The 22354-nt window shown below is 34.7% G+C and overlaps 2 protein-coding genes across 4 annotated transcripts; one reads left to right on the top strand and one right to left on the bottom strand.

Annotated features, from left to right (window-relative positions):
• Positions 1 to 1095: 1095 nt before the first annotated feature.
• LOC148234741 (nonsense-mediated mRNA decay factor SMG8) lies at positions 1096 to 8026 on the bottom strand. Of its 2 annotated transcripts, none has more exons than XM_088185797.1 (13): positions 7837 to 8026; positions 7402 to 7718; positions 6614 to 6835; positions 6241 to 6502; positions 5819 to 6165; positions 5538 to 5698; positions 3602 to 3808; positions 3317 to 3531; positions 3037 to 3253; positions 1856 to 1978; positions 1681 to 1791; positions 1541 to 1625; positions 1096 to 1472 (listed from the first exon to the last, which is right to left on the bottom strand). In XM_088185797.1, the coding sequence occupies exons 5-13, from the start codon at positions 5819 to 5821 to the stop codon at positions 1260 to 1262; spliced, it is 1335 nt and encodes a 444-aa protein (XP_088041923.1). In that variant the 5' UTR covers positions 5822 to 6165; positions 6241 to 6502; positions 6614 to 6835; positions 7402 to 7718; positions 7837 to 8026; the 3' UTR covers positions 1096 to 1259. The 2 variants fall into 2 exon arrangements, with proteins under 2 accessions (XP_088041923.1, XP_088041922.1); XM_088185796.1 differs by having other exon boundaries at positions 5953 to 6165.
• A 3181-nt stretch (positions 8027 to 11207) lies between these two features.
• On the top strand, positions 11208 to 19105 carry LOC148234740 (uncharacterized). Of its 2 annotated transcripts, none has more exons than XM_088185698.1 (6): positions 11208 to 11686; positions 13346 to 13434; positions 16315 to 16617; positions 16753 to 16861; positions 16927 to 17621; positions 18020 to 19105. In XM_088185698.1, exons 3-6 carry the CDS (start codon positions 16591 to 16593, stop codon positions 18563 to 18565), a joined length of 1377 nt encoding a protein of 458 aa, XP_088041824.1. In that variant the 5' UTR covers positions 11208 to 11686; positions 13346 to 13434; positions 16315 to 16590; the 3' UTR covers positions 18566 to 19105. The 2 variants fall into 2 exon arrangements, with proteins under 2 accessions (XP_088041824.1, XP_088041823.1); XM_088185697.1 differs by lacking the exon at positions 11208 to 11686 and adding an exon at positions 12762 to 12924.
• Positions 19106 to 22354: the final 3249 nt, after the last annotated feature.

Raw genomic sequence — 22354 nt, 5'->3', positions numbered from 1 at the left:
ATAGGCGGAAAAAGAAGTACAGACAGACGAGAGTTCCCACTGCAACGACGACGGCACGATTTTATTGCTTTTGACGTGGAATTTTGATTACTGAGAAAGGATAATATTTTTTTGCGCTCTTCTATTGAGAAAAATTCTGTTTATATGTTCCTCATTTAATTCGTAATAAGTCGTAGTGTGAACGCCAGATTACCGAGCGTTCCTACTACGACGTCGACTGCACGATTGTATTGCTTTTGACTTCTGAAAAGGTATAATTGTTTTTTGCCCCCTCTTATTGGTTGAAATTTGGTTTAGTTATGCTTCATTCGACTTTCGCTTATTGTAGGTAATAATATTGTTATAAAAAGTTTTAATATGAACGTTATATATCCAAGCGTTTCCATTGCAACGACACGATTTTTTGCTTTTGACGTAGATTTTAAACAGAGGCGTTGTTGGGGAGCATTCCTCCCCCCTTGAATTTGGCCATAGAAACTAGTGACTGGCCAACTTCACCCACCCTTTTTTTTGTAATGAGGAGAGGGAATCTTCGAAAGACTTCACCAGCGTCCAGGTTGCTGGTGATTGTGCCGGATTCCGCTGCTAGCAGCGACCTACAGGCTAAAACCTCTCCTAGACCCACTCCTGGAAAAAGCTGAAATTACAACCCTGATCTGACAATGTTGCGAGCCCAACCAAACAAGTTGTCCCTAAAACATCTTGATAATGATCATGTATTATAATGCTGACCATCTGTCAACATAAAACTGACCTTCAGGTTAAATACTAACTGAAAAACATGATTCTGGCCATCTGTCAAAATAGTTCTAACAATCTAATATTTATTTCGGACGCTTATATTCCGAACTTTTAATATAAATTAATACCCAGACCCATGTAATATAAATTCTGACCACAACTGTATTAAAATTCTGACCTGAAAAATACGAGCCATTTTATAGATTATGGTTTATTTAGATAGTAATCCCATAAGACTCGGCAACAAGGTGTTAAATGATTATAAATCAACTTACATTTGTTGTCGATTTCTCTTCTTCGTTTGCTAATATTATTTTAAGAAGCTTCAGTTAACGGACAATAAAACACAATAACTAGATTTTAAAAACAGTATTTGTATATATTTTCATTATCACAAATTACAAGAAGGAAAAGCAAATTGTAACAATACAAAGAAAGATTATATATTATGTCGCATTAAAAATATGATGAAACAGATTTATATAGTAAGCATTTTGCACAAAGTGAAATTGGAAATGTTACAAATCATAAGTTCGATCTGTAACTCCTATGATTCCAGACAAAAGCCTTCCTTTATCGTTCGGCGAAAGAGGAGCGATAGGACGTGGCAAAGGACCTCTTTCAGTGGAATAGATGTACGGCAATCTCAACACCCAATAGGCCGCTCCGGTTAATTTTAAAGGACGATCACCACCAGGAATGAATACCGGTCCTCCATTTACAGGTTGAACCTTTAATATATAAAATTAATTATTAAAACTATGAATATGTATTATAATATTTTTAGTGTTTCTCAAACCTTAGGATTTAATATTATGTGAACTGGGGCCTTCGGCGATACTACGTGAACTCTCATAAGCTGTGCAACCATTTGTTTATTACCCCTGAAATTTTAATCATTTAGATATGAAAATTTAAAGTTAAATGTTGTATTTTTACCGGCATGGACAGTGGTAGTAAATCGGCATATCACTACTAGCAAGTTTTGCTCCAGTGTCTTTTTGGAATGCATTTCCACTGACGATTTCGTCGCAAAATGACATCATAAATCTGATAAAGGTATATTCATTAATATTTTACACTTTAGTTCAATATTTTTTACTTGTAATTGTACCTGTGTCCTCTCGGGCATTCATATTCCATTCCAAGGAATATTTTAACTGTCAAGAGCGGTGAAAAAGTTTTACCCCGTCCTCCACCTCTGGACTGTCCGCCGCGCCACGAAGTTTGATCATGTCTTCAATATAAATAAAATATTTGTTCTATAGAATAATATATTTAACTAATTACACCATTTAACAATTTATTACAAGATAAAATAAAATCGACGAAATTATATTAAAAGAAAACTAATCATATATTGGCCCTCAAATGCATAATGTTTCCAATTGGCAACAACCAAAGTATTGATTATTATGAAAAATCTGGTATAAATACCTATATAATAAGGGCCAAAACTGATATCAATGAAAAGTGAAAAAATGGATTTTGCTACGATAATATTTATAAATATATGTATAAATTAATTATATAAAATATTAGCTTTAGAACAGAAGTAGCCATATGGCAATAACTATTTTATTTACATAAATACATATTTTAAAGGCTGACAATAATCAGCAGTCCAGTATGTTTTAAAATAAAATCACGCATTAAAATCATTCTTAAAATCATTAAAATAAAATCATCAAAATTTCTTAATTAAAAGATAAATTTGTAGGAATATTTCTAAATGTTTTACAACGGTTGCGTATTTTTATATTATTGCATAGGAAAGGGTGGGTCCGTGCAAGAAGTTTTCAAGTACTGTGTCCGGGAAGTGGTTAATCAATTACTTTATAACTGTGAATCTCAAATATAATTCTAAATAATAAAAAAAAAATCGTTCTTTGACTCTTCTACGTCCCATAGGTAAATTCTATGTAGTATTATTTTCGATATATATTATTCAGCTTTTATGATTTTTTTATATATTATATATCTCTTAATATTTTATGTTTATTTATTTCGTACTCTTTAATTTATTGCTATTATTTTCTATAGAAATCATTTACATTAGAGCAAATTTAAAAAAAAATACTATATTCATATGTTTTTTATTTATTAATATTTCAGTTATATATGTAAATATATAATTATCTGGGGTACCACAAAACTGAAAGATCGACCACCGTACATGTATGGCGATACCGCTCAGAGTTTAAAGAACAGTTAATAAGGTGAATACTGTACTGACTATATATATATATATTGGTAAATATTTCAGTAAATTATGAAACTCGCAACTTAACCTACCTGACAGAACAATCCCACGGTACCAAGAAATTGAGCTGTGGCAAAAATCCAGGATGAAGATGTTCCGGCAAACCGACATTGTGAGAGTAAAGCGAAGAAAATCCAAGGCATACTAAAGACCAGCTCGAGTACGTCGGTAGCAATCCTGGTGGACTCTCAGTATGCAACATTCCCGGTAAATATTCAGTGGTGGACGGTTGTCTCACCAAACCTTTATCTACAACAAAAAAAAAATACATACAATAACCATATTTTTAAATTTCAAATCATTTAAACCGACCTTTGAATTGAGCCTCGTTCAGAGCTATCAACGTATAATGATCCAAAGAGTTTAAATCGGTATTAGCCGAACGCTCTGCATTGTTATCCGACAGTATGACATTAGACAGAGCTTCTTCTTGAGACGACTGAGATAACTCAATGGGAGAATTTCCACAGCTGTTTGGCGTAACTGGAGGATTTCCACTTCCACTTCCGCATTTAACCGAAGCCGCTCTGTAGAATAAATATTTCATTGACTAGATCCATATAATAAGTATTATATATTAAGCTATTATAAACATACCGAAAGTCGTTGATGGAAGGTTGAAAGACAGGAAACGAAGTCTTTTCCGAAGTCGTTCCGCATTGGCAATCGTTACCAAGGTTATCGTAAAACTCGAAATTTGCCACTCGGACGGTGTAAGGATCGTCTCGAGAGCCTTTAGTTCTTCCGCAATTGCAAGCCGCTATGTATTTCACTCCACTCGAATGGACGTCTTCGACATCAGATCTGATGATAGATTTTAAGTTTGTTTTACTAAAATAAGTATCGGAACGCTACCCCTTTTTGGATGATCAATGAGATTTTATTTTATGTGAACCCGGAGACGATTACCTTGGTTTTTTTGTTTTATTTAATTTAATTAAGCTCAAAGAAATTTTAACATGTCATATAATAAATCGTATCGGAACGCGTTCTGGTCATGGAAAAACATTTGATGTAATTTCAGTGTTCAACCTTTGTGCAAATCGCTTTCTGTTGTTAAGAATACTTTTCATTGCATAAAAGAAGCGCAGAACAAATGGGCGTTTTTAAAACTTTTTTAATTAAATCTAACTTTTGTATAATCTATTTAAAATATTTCAAACTTAAATAAATAATATATATATTTAACCCTCGATTTATGCGGTAGATACGTTCCAAGAAATATCGCGTAAATTGAGGAATAGAACAAAAATTGTAATAAAACGATTGAATAGAATTGACGTGTATTTTTCAGGTTTCTTTAACTTATGAAGTAAACAAGAAAAATCATCCCTTCATAAAGCAATCAGGACACACTGCATGTTCAGTGGAAGAGGTTCCAGATGTAGGTCAGGTGTAAGCTATTGAGTTTGTACATCGTTGTGCTACACGGGTGAAAAGTGAAACCATATAAAACGAGCACCACGTAAATCAAGGGATAAGTGTATATATCATTCTATTGTATTTATCAAGTCAATTATATCATTCTTTACGACTAAATGTAACACATATTTAATTACCGAATAGTCAAACCAAATATTTTATTAGAAATCATTTCAATGCCTCATGGCGTTTACTGTGACAATAAGTTAAAATATAATATATATCATTACCGGTCATTCGCACTATTTTTATGATGGCGCGATTTTATATTTTTATTTTAAGTATTGATCGAAGTATATTCAAATCAAATTTTGATCAATAGGAGAGTGCAAAAACAATTATCACTTCTCAGAAATCAAAAATTCACGTCAAAAGCAATAAAATTGTGTCGGCGCTATCACAGTGGGAACGCTCGGTAACGAGACTTCTAAAAAGTGATAATTGTTTTTGCGCTCCTCTATTGGTTAAAATTCGGTTTAGATGCACTTTTTAGAAATCATAATATGCTCTCGTTGCTGTTTAGTGTGAATAATTTCTACTACTTTTATTAATTTTGGTATGTTTGATTTGGAGTATTTAAAAAGAAAAAATTTTAACAGCGTAAATCGAGGGATAAGTGTACTTGTTAGTAGTGTAGTTCTAAAAAAATAAGTACCGAAACACTACTCCCTTTTATGGTAATCAATGAGATTTTAGTTTATGTGAACTCGGAGACGATTATATTATTTATTTTATTTGTTTTGCAGATCTTCTAACAACGGTTTGTTAGAAAATCTGTTTAAATAATTTATTTGATATTCTTCAACGAAGAAACAGATCTTCTAACACATCATTGTTAGAAGATCTGTTCCTTCTTTGCAAGAATAATTTTTTGATCTTATTAAATATTCTAACAAATTGTAAAGGAACACGTTCCGGTCGTGGAAAAAAGTACCGAGACGACGTATAACTATCGAAGTACTTTCAGCGTACGGTTTTATAAAATAAGTTGGTAGCCCTATTATGCTATTGTAATAAAAAAAGTAATATAATAAATATGAAAATGAAGGACTTGCAAATAGCATAGGTTAAACTAGTGTAATTATTATACATTGTAATATAATATACTAACCCGTGTCTCGGTTTAATACAAGGATTTCCAGTTAAGCTTAACTTTTCGCAAAGCTTTCGAGATTCCCATGCTAAGTTGCATTTTTCTTCTAGCTCGCCACGATACCAGTTAGCTAAAGGACCTCTGGCTACAGAGCTGAACACGTTAATAGCAACGGCCACCTTTAGAATAAAAAACATACTTAATCTTTACATTAAACTTGCATATAAAATACGTAACAGTACAGAAACGGCCTTAAGAATATTTTTTTTAATCAAAACCAGCTTCTAAAACAAACAAACCATTTCACCGTCCTATTTTTGATAGACCTATTTTTTAATGGCATTCACTTATATTTCCATGTCAATTTAGAGGCGTAAAAGTAAAATCTTAAGCGTGTACCACCTCCAGACCGTCTCCGACTCTCATATCATACTTTATGTTGATGATGCGGTGTCGAGTAATGCGCTGGTAAGTTTTCGGTATACGCGGCATGCGCCAAAGGCAAGACCTTCGTACATCTTCCTTGAGAAAACTGCGCATCGACAGACAACGATTCCCAAAGACTAGCTCGATGATTTTCAGAATCGGATGCGAAGAATTCGATCAATGCTTTGGCGACTTTGCTCCAAGTCTCAGCACTCGGTACCTATTTAAAAAAATAAATATTAACTTATTATCTACAATGTCTTATGCATTTTTAATATATTATAATAACACTTGCTTCGAACGTAGAATATGTAGAAAACTTTCCGACGTTATCATCGAAACCGCTTGTAAAAGCTAAATCTAAATGAGTCTGAACGAATTCTTTCAGAGTTCCTCTTCTATTTTCGTCTTTATGCCACTCGGGTATATCTATGGGAGTTTCGCACGACATCACTAAAGATTTTATCATTTCGCTCAAATGATTTCCTGGTGAAGTATCGCAATTGTTGACATAAACGAATTCTTCGTTTTTCGGTATAGCCATCAATGATTTAGAACTGAAATTGATTTTTAAAATTAATTTTTATTACTTTTCTTTCTTTCAATAATTATTTTTTACGTGGTGATATTATTTATTATTATGAATTAATTGAATTAAAGAATATTACCTTATGTTTGTAATGATTCTCGTCTTTCTCAGAAGATTGTATATTTGATCTTCGAGGTTGTGTTCAAATGTTTTTATTTTTGCCGTCGGTACATTTTTAAGTTGTCTCGGACCGGTATCGAAGTAGAACAAAACTCTCGGACAACACGGCCTCCCTTGATTAGCCCAGTCACTACTAACCAACGGTTGGAGAAGTTCAGAAATATCCGATTTTATATCCAATCTATAAGTTAATTAAGGACTGTATATATCTATTCATTTATATCACTCTTTACACATATTTAACTACCAAATGAATGCATTAACTATAAACCGCAATTATATTTTCTATGTTAAGTCAAACGAAATATTTTATTAGAAATCATTTCAATGCCTCATAGTGTTTTACCATGACTTAAAAATATAATAGATATCCGATCATTCATAATATTTTTATTTAAAGCATTGATCGAAGTATATTCAAACCGAATTTTGGTCAATAGGAGAGCGCAAAAACAATTATCACTTCTCAGAAGTCAAAAATTCATGTCAAAAGCAATAAAAATCGTGTCAGCACCATCGCAGTAGGAACGCTCGGTATGAGCGTTCCCGCTGCAACGGTGCCGGCACGATTTTATTGCTTTTGACGTTGATTTTTGACTTCTGAGAAGTGATAATTATTTTTTGCGCTCTTCTATTGGACAAAATTCGGTTTATATGTATTTCTTGAAATTGTAATATGCTATCGTAGCCAAAATTCAAAATTGTATTTACAGAAAAATCAAAAAAGTAAATACAAGGCCTATTTACCTCACATTGTCGATAGCTTTGAATACGTTAATATAAGACATGTCAAAGACTGCCGTAGGTGACGATAAAATGACCAAATGACACAGATGAAACATCAAGAGCATCGATTCGGCCACTTCGGTGGTCATATCGCCAGTGGCTACGAGAAAATCGCCCGCTTTTCTCGCGGCGTTCACTCCTTCCGAACATTGCCATCTTTGGTTGTCCTGCTCTCCGAGCTTATCGACGAAGTTTATCAAGTTTGTCGTATCAAACCAGCTCGATAGATGTAAATATAATACTTTCTGTGATTCACTCCAAGAACATTCAATCTCACACTGTATAAAAACAATACAATACGTCAATCAAACAAATATATATTAAAATATTGCACAATATCGAGCTATATATTCGTTTAAAACGTTATTTTTACGGCAATATTATTGTAAACATAACCTTATCGCCGGCGAAATCGCAATTTAGCGGTTTAGCTTTAATTTTTGAGTTATACGGCGATTTTCCGATTATTCCAACGACGATGATTCTGCCGAGGCTTGAAAAATCCGGTATATCACTTATTGGAAAAGTCTGCATGACTTTTGTACGATTTGACAGTTTAATGAATGTCAAAAGCGTAATTGGCAATAACAAGATATTTTTTGGCCATAAAGTATTTAGTTAAACAAAATTATATTTATATAAGTGGGTTTGCTATAACAAATTGTCTTTCAGTGTAATGAAATTTCACACAATTTAATTTTTAAGGTCGTCGATGCCAGCGAAATATTCATATAATCTCGGCGGATATATTCCAGACAGGTCTTCCTTTACTTAGGACTTAGGTGTGACTTTCGAAAAACATTGGAAAAGAGACTGGGCAAATTTGTATGGAGAGTGGTCTATGAACCAATAAAGATGAGAGTATGCTATTTTTGTTGGGGGACCATAGCTCTATATTCATAGAAAGGTGCATCAAAATATCCGCTGAGAATTTTGAGAAAATTGTATTTCTTTTTCTTTTTATAAGATATGGGTTTTTGGTAAAGGGATGGTGACGGGTGGTGATTAGACACAGATTAAGCCGCTGCAGCAATGTTTTTATTGATGATTAAAGTTGTTTACATGGTTTATACAAGTGAAAAACCACAAATCAACAGGCCGGATCCGCAACCGGCCGTTGTGAGCCCGCCCAGGGCTGCCACACGAGAGAATCCGTCACGCCAGTGCTACCAGAGTGCCGCCAAGTTTTGGCCATAATGATATCTAAATAGGTCCCAACAGGTTGATAAGGGTAAGTAAATAAATAAAACGATTATTATTTTTACAACTTTTATTTTTTTTTAGAAGCCAGCACGCCAGCAGCTGGTAGCTCCAGCAGAACAAATATTTTTGTTTTACTGGCACGTCAGCTTCCCCTTCCACCACACTACCATACTGGCGCAAAATGAGTGGTGCCTTTTCGCAACAATAATTATTTCAGCTGCTGGCACTTTGTAAACGGTAAGATCCAGTGATTTTGAATGCCAGTCGCCGCGTGCCAGTGACTCCCCAGTCAACTTCCAGCTGGCATTCCAGCAACTGGCAGCGTGTAAATTAGCCCTAAGTTATCAATAGTAGGTAATGCATCAAAGCGCACAATAATTCACGATAAACGATGAAAGACTGCGCAGACGCATGTCACTATTTGCAACTTGCGAAAGAATAAACCCTATTGTTCCATTCCTCACGTGATGTGATGTTATGTTTAAGTTAGAATATTTTTATTTATGTAAGTAATATTTTGGTGGGATCAAAATTAAGAAAACTAAGCCTTGATTAGTTCTATTAAATGGTATAAAGTTCGTTTTCATTGATCCATGGGCCACTTTTGCCCAGTATCTTTTAGCCAGCACATTGCAGAGACTCACAGCAGATCGTTATCAATGCTCGATTTTATCTCAAGAAATGCGCGTTAATTCAGGTATATATTAGTATTGCACACTCTTTATGATGTCCTAGTCCGCAACATACTAGAAACTAGCTCTATAATATGGATTCCAGGCGTAATGAGTCAATGTAATGAATTGAAGATGGAAAAAGTACAGCGTAAATTCCTTCGATATTTATACTTGAAGGAATACGGGTATTATCCGTTCTTGTATCCCAGTGATTTCATTTTGGGGACGCTTCGATACGTTTCATTGTCAATTCGCAGAAGTGTTCATATAATTAAATAAAGGCAAATTTATTCAAAGGCATCGTAGATAATCCTTCGGTACTCGAGCAGCTCCAAATTTGGGCTCTGGAAGGTGGTGATAGTTCTCGGTCGCATCCACTGTTCTTGCCTGTAAAGTCTATGACTGGAGCACTTGTCAACTCATCTATGGCAAAGACCATTCATCTGCTCAATACTGTGCATCGAGATATTGACATTTTCACGTGCACATATGGGGTTTTGGTTTAATTCTTGGGGGACAATACACACCTATTGAGGTTATTTGTGTCTGTTATTTTATCTTGTTTTCGTGTTTTTACTTATACGTGTAAATATGTGTGTGTATATTTGTATGTATGTATACGTATATATGTAAATATTTTAAAATTATAATATATTTTTTACTTTTGCCGATCATAACGCATTAGGTTAACCTGTCAGATCATGATGGTCATAATTGTAATAAGTCGCCCGTCAGCCAAAAATTGCCAAACAAAAACAATCGTCGAAGTTTTGACCATAAACTTCACGACGACCTGCAGCACCGACTCAATGACGACTCGCTGCATCGCAACTAAGAACTAGTTCCTCGGCCGACCGGACATCCAGGTGTTACACAGCTCCGCAGTCACATGGAGACACTTCTCCATCGTCACAACAACAAACCGCGTAGAATCACATACGAAAACAGATCACAATTTCACCTAAATTACTCCAGGGGGAGTACTGTGGCGATAGGCAACAATAACTTGTTTATCGTTCCCGTATGCCGCACGAATCATATAAATAGAGACACGGAGACTCCAGTCGACATTTAGCCAGACTTGACCGGATCGACTCGACCACGTTTCTGCCGCCGCGGCTGCCGTAGCCACTGCCGAACACGCTACCTATCTTGAGAGGAGTATCAGTGAAGATCAAGGAAATTTCAAAGTGTGTTCGAGGAATATTAGTGAAGCATAATCCGGTACGTACATTTTAATTTCTTTGAATATTCTATCTTCAATATTTTGTGAAGGAGTATATACATACATACATGTATATATATTTACATTAGGTTTCATTTTTTATTTTAAATGCTTCGAGTAAAGCGGAAAATATTTAATATACATAAAAAAAAATTAATATTATATTACTGAAATTAAAATGAATCATATTAGTGCTTTTTCGCTGGATTCAAATCGTTTTTTTGTTTAATAAGTACAAGGAAATTTTATTCGCTTGCTGAAATGGAAGAAGTAGTTAATGATCCAATTTTTATCGATAACGATTATTCAGATGCTGAGATAGACTTAGTCGATGTTTTATCAGATATAGAAAACATCGATGATACTTATCCAAAAGGTGTTCCGGACAAAGTAAAAATTCATTGAGGCTTACTACCGATGGAAACTGGGATAGTGTCTTCAATTTTAAAATAAAAAATAAAATAAAATGAATAAATAAAGCCGTTTACAATACTGTCAATGCAGATTTGCTTAATTAATTTGAAATTATAAAGTTGAAACGCTATAGAAATCGAAGAAGGAAAAGTTTACACACACTGGCGATGCGCTGTTCACCCTTTAGCTTTCGCGCAGGCTGGCTGATGCAATAATTTCCTCCCGGTTACAATTGGACGAGCGAGAGTTTCATTCTTACGTGGTCTTTCAAAGTTGATTATTGTGTTTGCTCTTATACCGCATCATACATAGTCTCGCTTTAACCCGACTGCGTCTTCCTTTATGGAAAGTCATATACCAACTCGTGCGATAAAAAGTTGAATTGTACGTCTATAAAATAAAATAAAAATCAGTTTCCGGATCCGGCGGCGAACTAAACGCGTAACGTTAGCGCGCTCGAAGAACATTTTAGCGACTCGTCTCAGTTAACGAGCGATAAGTGAAAAACAAACATTACAAGTATATTAGTTTATAAGTTAAGGCGCGGTTTCGATACTATGAGGTACTGTTGCGAAAATTGCAAAAATTACCGCTATCAAAATAAGTGCAATCATCACTGTGGACAAGATTACATGCCGCATATTTACTGTAACCGCTTGCCCTTTATGTGCAACTGCTGTGACTTGAACTTTGGGATTTTTTTGAAGGGTTCGAAGCAATCGAGAACAATGTGAGTATATTTTTATATTTGTTATTACGATACGATACGATGACTGTGCAGTTTAAAAGATAAGCTCGCGGCGTCTAGAAAATTCTTTCAAGTTCAACATCCAATAGGCGCGAGATTAACTCGATCGACGCCGTTTCATAAAATAAAGAGTATGTTATATGTTTCAGCGTCTCACAAAATGGCCGTCCGGGAAGATTCTTTGTTTTATATTTTCTTACTGGATTCTCAATTAGACTAGAATTTATCTATTTTTCATTCACCTTATTATTACTTATTAATATTACAAGGAAGTCGGAAGTGAAGAAAATGGTACCATTTAACATCGATAATATTATAGAACATAGAAAATGTAGATATTTAAATATATTTATTACACGTTTAAGTTAGGTTGTTAAGAAAAATAAGTAGAAATTTAAAAAAGTTATCTTATTATAAATAAATATATTTTAATAATTGTTAAGAAGTAAACAAAAAATATAAATTTAATATTCGCGTTTTTATGTATATATTTTGCCGTCCTTAAGGGAAATTATCTATTCATTTTATAATATGAACGATGCTAAAATGTAACATCTTCACTTCCGACGTTCTTGTGACTTAATAAAGCAGTCGGCGAGTGTAAATTTAGTTTTGTTATGAAAAAAATAGAGAAAATGTTAACCTAATTGAGAATCCAGTAAGAAAATATATGCCGTGTTGTGTATCGTCAAAACGTGATAAAATATATTTTTACACATCGGCGAGTAATTTGTCTTATTTTCTAGCATATTCTGTATTATAAGATAGATCTTTCAGCTTTTTCAATAATTTCCATTTCGAATCGCGCACGCCTCGCGTTGGGCGAAATAATAAGAAAGGATAAATCGCGAAAAACATCGTTCTCATTTTCTTCCATTTCCGAGAACTCGTTGAAAAGTCGTGTAAAACAACGGGTCTCTGCGTTACCGACGCTCGTTTTAACGCAATGGCGTCATCGCCGAGCGTCTCCATTGGTGCTGATTCATAGTCACATGCGCGAAGGGGCGGGGGTACCGGCCGGCCGAGCTTATATTAGACCCCGCGTTCAGCGTCGCGCGTACACTCGACAAGTGGAGTTTGCGCGTTGCGTTTGCTCTTCGGCCCGCTAACTAGTACAAGCAACATTGGCCAATTTTCCGACTTTTCCAAGTGTATTTTTGCGATTTATGCCTATATTTTCAACTGAGTACAACAAGCGAAGGCAACGGAACCAATAGAGGGTGAGTTTTTGATGCCTTCGACTGATTTTCCATATAGTTGAAAAGTATTGCACCATACTTTTCAATATTCGAAATTATTTATTACTTCACCTATAGTCGGTTAATTAGTGTAACTATATTTATAGTATTATTGAATTTGTTATTTTGAACGGCCATCCGCATGTTTGTTCATAACAAGTGATTCTTTGGAATTCCCCTTGCTTTTAAAAACATATCGATTTTTACCCACGCGCGCTCTAAATATACATTTTTCTTTCCTGAAGGTTATTGTTACATACGTATGTGTTTTCTTTTATCTCGTCTGCGAGAGATAGTGTCGATAAAATTTGCGCAGTCATCGCGGACAAGTTGTAACAGGCGCGAGCTCTAACTGGCGGTCGTCAACCTTTTCTCGCAATAACTTGCATCTTTTATTTTACAGGACAAATAAACCAAACGCTACACTCGTCAATTGGCAGGTCGCCTAAAGGCGTAACAATTCCATTGACTTTACACGAACAATTAAACAATGTGAGTACAACTATTTGCACATGATTATTCTTATTTTTATACTTTTTGACCATAAAGCCTACACATCGATGACTTGATACAAGAACGGCCAATCTTTTTTTTCACACTTCATCTAAGCCACATTTTTGAGGGCAATGAACGCGAAATAAATATTTGTCCAACTATACCGGTCTAAACAAATATATTCTAGGGTTTTATTCTAATTTGTTTATTTCGAAAGCCAACGAATCGGTCACTTTTTACTTTACTGCTTTTGCGGTGACAATTAAATAAATTAAAAATATCCTACTTAGTAAGAATATCGGCTTCGCGCCTCGCGTTTAAAAACATCTTTACATTTGGCCCTAACAGCTACGAAAGCGGCTAACAATGTTTTGCTACATAAATACCTTTTAAAATTAAAAAAAAATTTTAAATTGCTTATTGTCCAACCATATTTAAAAGGGGGGGGCAAATTTCCCTACCAGCCCCCCCCCCCCCCCATTCTTAATGGTGTTCCTGAGCTTAGCTAGGTTTTTTACGATAGCTCGAGTTTATTTTAACTGAATTTTTTTTTTTTTTTTTGATATAGGGATTTGGCTTCCTTTATTGGATTAAGTTGGCATTACCGCGTTACTAATATACACACACACATCCGTAGTTTGACGTTTAACCCGCTTCGACTCAATTTAAAAAAATGAACTAACTTAAATGCTAAATGAAATAAAACGATTAAAAACTAAAATAAATACAATAACTTTTAATGGTTTAATTTTTAAGTTTATTTTTTTCGTCGGCATACTTGGAGAACTTAATCATTTTTTTCCGAATATTTTAATGAAAAAGTTTGGTATTTAATCGGTTTTATATTAACTTTACAAAATAATATAGCTTCGTATATTCATTTTTTTTGGAATATATTTAAACGAAAAAGAAAGTTCATGAAGCAATTTGGAACCACCCGCAGACTTTTCACATAGGACTTGCACGATTTTGTGTACAGAAATAATTATCGAAATGATATTAAAAAATTCATAAGTTTTAAACAAAATTACCAACAATAAAAAAAATCTTTATTTTATTTACTTCATCGTTTATTCTTCATTTATATGCTATGTTTAGATTTAAAAGTACAATAAAAAATAATCACGGGTAGAAGCAGGTTAACTGTCCAACTACGAATAAGTGTGTGTGAGTGATACAGTGATATCAACTAGATCAGTGTAACAATATAGGACGCTAAAATCCTATATTACCTTTTTTATTTATACTTTAGAAATGGGGACGTGATTTAGGGGGGAGCAAGTAGTTCCCCCCCCCCCTCCATGAATTCGGCCAGAAAAATGCATGTCATTTAATGAAATACTATGAATTATAATGAAATCGAAATAGTATAAAACAACTACTTACTGGCTAGCTTATGCCTCCCCCCCCTCCCTGAAAAACTGAAATAACATCTAGGATTATCCCTCAAAGAAAATCAATCGAATCTCACTCGAAAATCATATTTTAAATATTTTATTTTATTAACATTTTCACTAGTAGATAAATATATTTACAAATGGAAATATAATATATCTGGCATGTGCTAGTAAAATTATATGATTTAAAATTTTCCATAATTTTATATACATTATCATTGTTGATTTACATGCAATGTATAAATGTTACAATGAATGTGTATTTTTCATTGAGGTAATATTTTTACTAATGAAGTCCAAATACGTTTTTACCAGTACATACATATACGACATATGTACATATATCTATATTAGCGTAAACATAATTTAACTGTTAGACGCCAATGAAATTATATGCTGCTTTAAAATCTCTATGAAACTCATTTTGACAGTTGCGAAACGTCACTCGCTATTTAAACCCAAACCTAACCCAATAAAAGTTTTAGAACTATAATTAATTTTAGAATTTTCATTTACTTACAATACAAACTAATCCAACTCATCTCTCATAGAATGTTTGATATGAAATATGATAGCTATTCTTACCGATATTACTTAGCTATCGTCACCGAGCGTTTCTACTGCGACGCCACGATTTTATTGATTTTGGCTTCCGAATAGGAATAATTGTTTTTTTCGCTCTCCTATTGGTCAAAATTCGGTTTTGCTGCGCTTCATTCGGTAAGGCGTAATTTTTTTACAACTTTGCTATCTGAGAGGGGGGCAGGAAGAGTCATTTGCCCCCCCCTTGATTTTGGCCAGAAAAATGCGTCATAAAAAAAATTCTATGATTCTTAATGAAATCAAAATATTTAACAATTGATATTATTAAAATAAATAAAATTAAATATTATTAAAATGTATGTATCTAAGAATATGTATGTGAATTTAATCAATTTAGAGAGTTCATAACCATTGGTTTCTGAGCGTGGCGCCGACATTCTTAACAAGTACCAACATTTTTATTACTCTTTTATTTTCAATAATTGTATATAAGGAATTGCGTAGGAATAAATTTTACGATTTTTGTTAGTCAACTGTTTTTAAAAATAATATAAAGCTAAGATTTTACCTTTTTTTATAAAACTTTTTTTTTCAAAATAATGATTATATTTACATACATACTCCTAGAACAAATACATGTTGCAGGTTTAATATTTTATGTATTTTAACCTTAATGAATATTAAAAATTAGTATCAAATTGGAGGTAAAAGTATACCCTGTGTGAGAATTTTTTTGTTTTGTAAATTGGCCAACACGTTCTTGCTATGAAGTCTTCATATATTTGCTCAATCGAGGGGCAATAATAAAATTTTATCATTCAGGATTACCCGCGTGCATCATTGCATCAATTATACAACTATATGTTTGTGATGTGTTTTTTTTATTATTATTAATCATATGTGTACATGAACGCTTTATTTGATTTTGTCTAAGCAGTCTCGTGCAAAATGGCTGCGATTATCTCCAGTACCACATTGTCAGAAGTCGAAGAAGTTATTGCAAGAAAATCTGAAGGAGGACATAAACGTGCCGCTCGATTGCGCTCAGGAAGGCTTTCCGAACCAACCGGAAACGATCTTGCCGATCCCCCTCGCTCTAAACTTTCCATCGAACCTATTTCCTTCGTCGGACATTTTTTCCGATCCCCCGTCCAGCGTCCTGTCGGATCTTTCTCCCGAGTTGGCACAGCAATTGAACTGTCCGATATTCGATATGGACGCAGACTTGCAGTCCAACCAGGTGAGGAATCTACACACCGCCAATTGCATCAATCAACATCCTATATCAGCACATAATGCCGTCTCATCAATTTCGATTTTTTAAAAAGCGACTCCTATACCTTTGCGAACTGACCGTTTCCGCGTATGATTTCAGAATCACGTCGGCGCCTACGATTCGGTAATATCGAACGGCGAGAGGATGGATTGCGAAGGATTCCAGAATCTAGAGCCGTGGTGCGACTATCCCGTCCGGCTTATGCCCGGTAAATATGCGTTCTACTCTCGATATTTTAGTTATGAACGTGTCTGATGATTATTGCATTTATAGAAATCACTGAGGCGACCCAGAACGACGACCAGTTGGCAAGTTATAAAGTTTATGACGCGTCAGATATCAGCGGACCCGATGCGTATCTTCAACAAGATCCGACATCCGTCGTTACTCTATCGAGATCTAAGCAAACATATCCGGCGTCGTCGGACACCGGCTATTCGACTTTTAACGACACTTTTTATAATGAAGCGTCGAACGACGCTTCGGAGTGGTTCGATTATAAATACTTCGAACAGAATCTCAAACCAGCCGAAGAACCCAAAACAGTCGACGAGATACTATGGAATCTTCAAAACGGCAACGTTTACAACGACGATACTAACAGCGCGATCGTCAACAACATCGTCGTCATAGAAGACAGTGACGATGAGATAGAAGTGATCAACGATGAAAACCAAAATAATCTGTATGTAGAGCCAGTTAAAGAAATGCAGACGGAAGTTTCGTTTGTATCGTTTAACGCAAAATATATAAACGATAACGTTATCGATGATATAATAATAAGAGACGATTACGATGCGCCAAAATTAAGCAAATCAAAATTGAAATTGAGCTTTGACGAGCAGAGTGCAAACGCTACCGACGCTTGGTTACCGAACTGTCCCATCACTACGCCTGACTTGTTAAGAACTATCGAGCAGTTGGAATCTGAAAAGAAGTATAACTGGGAGACGTCTTTCACTAACATCGTAAGTAAATATAGATTAACATTATTTAACTGTACGGATCTAAATCAAATATACTTGAACACATTATCGGCGAGAAGCCAAATGATAAGTTTATGTTGGAAGCTAATTTTTTGGTACTTATACAAAGCTCAAATTTGACTGTTGCGAAACGTCCATTTGCTGTTCAAACCCAAACCTAACCTAAACGAATATATTAACCGGATAATAGTTAATTTATTTAGGTTAAGTTTGGGTTTGAACAGCATAGTAAACAACTGATGGTTTTTGAGTGAGGTGTCGTGCTACTAACGAGACCAAACTTTTTTTAACAACGGCTTTATTTTTTATATTTGTGAAGTATTTGAAAATGTTAATCATTCGCTTATTATTAATTTTTTGTTATTTACATTTTTTAACAGGCACAAGAAAGACTCGATTCTAACAATTTCTCGACACCATTGAAAACACAATTTGTACCTCAAGAACCTGAAGACTACGTACTTACACCACCGGACACGCCTAAAGTGTACTCCATAAAGAGAAGACGAGATAGCGAAGACTCTGACAAATCTTATGTTCCTCCGATTAAAAGAAAATACAGCAAGAGCGGTCGAAGATCGACCAGAGACATTTCGACCGGAGTTTTGAAGCAGCAATTAGCCGATATGATCAGCAGTAAACCGGTGCGAATGGGAAGACCGCCGAAGACGGAGCCCGCCAGTCCGGCTTCGTCTTGGTGCGACGGCTCTTCGATGGGATCTCCGTATTCGACCGTAGACTGTCTTCGCGAAAGGAACAACGAATCTTCCAGGAGATGCAGGGTCAAGAAGAAGCTGAGCGAACTGCAAATGTTCGAACAAGCCGATCTTATGGAAGAAAAAAATAGAAAGCTGCAGATCAGATTCGAACGGCTAGAAATTGAAACGAAAATCTTGAGAGAGTTTTTGTTGAGACAGGCGCGTTGAAAGCGTTTCTTGATTGAATTTTGGATTTTTATTAAAAATGTTTTGCTCTTTGGCGCAAATATTAATAAGTAGAATCATTATGTTTTTGTTGGTTTATTTTGCACAAAGTGGCATTTGAACAAATGGTGTATCATCAATAAAACCTTGTTATGTAATCTATTGATTCTTTCTAACATGAATTTGTAGTTTTATAAGTAGAAGATCGGACGATGTTATTATCAATGGAACCTTGTTATGTAATCAAATTGATTCTTTCTATCGTGAATTTGTATAGTCTTGTGTGTAGAAGATTAGATGTGTTTATTAATGTTAAAAGTTTTTACAGTTTATGAAGATCTATGTTTTGAGACAAGCTAAAAATCACAATAAGTGAATGTTTAATAGTGAGGTCCAAGATCTTCATATTCTGGAATGACTACAGTACCTTAAGTTTATTTTAAAATTAAAGAAATGGTAAAGGTTAAATGTAATTTTCGTGTATTTTCGTTTATACTTTTGATTTGTATTGAAATTATTATATGAATAAAATTAATATTAAAATCAATCTTTTTATTTATTAAATTAATAGACAGCAAAATTATAAAAAAAAATGTGAAAGCACTGGCCTTTAAGATCAAGTCGATAACTATGAAATAAGGTTATTTATATGTTTTTTTTATTTATTTATTAAAATTAAGACTATCATGACCGAGCTTTATCTCTGCTATGTACAGGCTGAATTTCAAGTGTTATTCGAAAGTCACACCTAGATCCTAAGTAAAAGAAGGTTCATCTAGAACAGTGCTCTTCAACCTTTGTATCCGCAGCCCGGCCAAAATTGGAAAAATATTTCGCGGACCGGCGTCAACCCAAAATAAAAACCAATGTTAGATAGAATATTATTTATTTAATCTAATGCTATAAAATTACAATATTTTGTAGTGTAACATTTGCTGCTGCTTTTTTGCAAGCAAATTTGGTAAATGTACGTGATTGCAGTGTGTTTTCTGAGAGACGAAGCGCTGAACTAGCGTCCAATCGATTCCTCTGGTTTTTATTACTGACATAGATGAAAAAGTCTTTTCACACAAATATGAAGTTGAAAAAACTACCAAGGCTGTGTCGCATCTGTGGGGGGACTCACCGAATCTGATGAAAGTTTGCACGGACCGGCAATAATTTCTTGCGAACCACCAGGTTTAAGACCACTGGTCTAGAATATATCTGCCGAGATGGTAGGAGTATTCCGTCGGTACCGAGGACTTTGAAAATGAAATTGTGTGATATTTCTTTACACTGAAAAGCAATCAGTTATAGCAATCCATAAAGAATTGAGATCCTCCTGCAGGTCGAGGGAATCCGAAATCATCTGCACTCTCTTGAAAATTTGCAAGTCATCGCATATTATAAAAAAATTGAACGATTTATTGCTGTTTCTATGTCATTAATGAACAATAGAAACAGCAGTGGACCCAAGTTGGATCCTTGCGGGGCTCCAGTAGAGGTTATCGTTCTGAAAATCTGATATGTATTAGTCAAGTAATTTGAGAATAGCTTTATGAGACCTTCAGAAAACCCGAAATTAGATAACTTTTTCACGAGTAAATCATGACTAACTTGATCGAACGCCTTTTCAAAATCTGTGTATATGACGTCTACTTGTAAACCAAGATCCAATGATCTCGAAACAAAGTTAGAAAAAAACACACGGTTAGTGACAGTGGATCGAGATTGACGGAAACCATATTGCTGCTCGAAAAGCATACATCTGCAATTTTTAAAAATGTATTAATGTAAAATAATTTTGCAGGTGCTGATAGCTAAGCTATTGGCCTGTTTTTAAAAAAAAATTACTTTCCGTCTGCAAATTCAAAAAAAAAATGCGGACAGATAGTAACGGGTGGAAATTACACACAGATTGAGCCGCTGCAGTAGTATTTTTATTAAAAGTTTATAGTTGAAACGTATGTAAATGAACGGTGGACGAGGCACCACCGGTCGTTTTTATTAGATTATATGACAATTTTATTAGATTATAATACATATATTGCGGATACGATGGTGGGTGAGATGTTTTCTCCGAACAGTGGTGGAGAAGCTGGCGCAGGGATGTTATCGGTGGAAGATCCTCAGAGGTCTTGTAGGTGGCGTGGCAGTGACAATAAAACGGAGGTTGATCTCTCTCTGCTATGTAGCTTGTATGGTGGAGACCCTCTCGGGATGTGAGCGTCCATGACAGTATGTTGTCCGCTGGCAGACAAGCGTCTTCTAGTCTCTTCAAGTGTCTGCCCAGTAACTATCAGAGTCTGCCCTCTCCTCATTAGAGTCCAGGTTTAAGTATTCAGGGCTGTAAAGCTTGCTGACCAATCACAATCATGCAGCGATCATCCAGCCATCGTTGCACTCGCTTCTTAGAACAACAGACTGAGTACATACCTTTAGAAAGTAACTTGATGGATTTATCCGAGTCGAGGTTCAATTGTGTAACGGGAATGTTCTGGACTTACGGTGATATATTGTTTCCCGTGACCGTTTCGTAATAAAGAAATATTCATTCAATGCACTGGAGAATCATATTATTTATGGGGGAACCCTTTAAATCTTGTAACGAGAGCCTTTGTGTGATCGAGTTATTGTCTAGTTTATCATTATTGATGAATGATTATTTTTGGTCACACTAATTACGCGAGTTTCAAGAATAAGGTCCCCCACAAACAAGAACCTGGGTGGTCCCCACGCTACTTTACTAACAATGCTCATAAAGAATTATATAAATATATATCTGAAGCTATACTGCTATTTACCTTACTTACCTAATATTTTGGCATCTGTTGCTAGGTGAAATATGTGATATTATGAACTCCAGTCACCTTTGATATATTAGTTCACTTCTCACAAGTGTATTTTTAATTTTACCCTTTTGTTTATTAGTAATGGCAATGTTACTTTTATTTTTTAGCGGAAGAATGGCTATTTCTTGTGTATCAAATTGTTCCATAGTTCTTTGCGGGTTAAAAGAGTGAAAAATTAAAACGTGAAATACTTTTTACCTTTTATTACCCTTCTTTAATTTTTAAGGGAAGGTCACTATTAAACACATTAGCTGAGCACACTGTGTCTGTCGTAATTATCTGCCTGTGATCCAATCACTCATAATGAATTATGCTCTGCATATGCCATTAATTATAAATTAGCATCTTTCTTAACTTTTTAAATGTCTGTGAACGTTGAGCTTTTGTATCGTTAATCTTGGACCTGTTTTGACGGCAGCCCTAATATTCTCACTAACAACCTTTAAGGACTACCCACTCTTACGTAGATATTCAATGTCAAAATTCCCTGAATATTTGAAACTTTTTAAATTAAATGGCACCCCTGCCCGTTGTATTACATATATGTTTTTAACTGCTATTGTTGAATTAGAGTTAAAAATATCTTGTCACTAAATAGCATCAATATGATTAGTGCTAATAAACACCGAAAGAATAGTGTATTTATCGTTAATTTATAAAAAGATATACACTTTTGCAAATGTAAGAAAAAAAAACTTGACACGAATATTAAAAAATATTACGTCATGGCAGTTAGTCAGTAACCAACTAATAAGGAATGTTTGCATCTTTTCCTGATTTATATGGTTTACCAAGTAAGAAATAAATAGCTATTAATTGCTTTAGCTAAGCAGTGAAAACGATTCAACAGTAGACATATCAAACGTTATCTAATCTATCAATTCCTGGAATTGTTGCTTAATTTAAAGATAATAAAAAATTTCAACGGAATGACTGATATTTTTTTTATCTAGCACAG

This window comes from Plectrocnemia conspersa, unplaced genomic scaffold (assembly GCF_051122295.1).
Source record: "Plectrocnemia conspersa isolate PC_06_02 unplaced genomic scaffold, ASM5112229v1 ptg000005l, whole genome shotgun sequence".
NCBI lineage: Eukaryota > Metazoa > Arthropoda > Insecta > Trichoptera > Polycentropodidae > Plectrocnemia > Plectrocnemia conspersa.
Note: the sequence above shows the minus strand (reverse complement) of the source record. Positions and strands in the feature narration are given on the sequence as shown.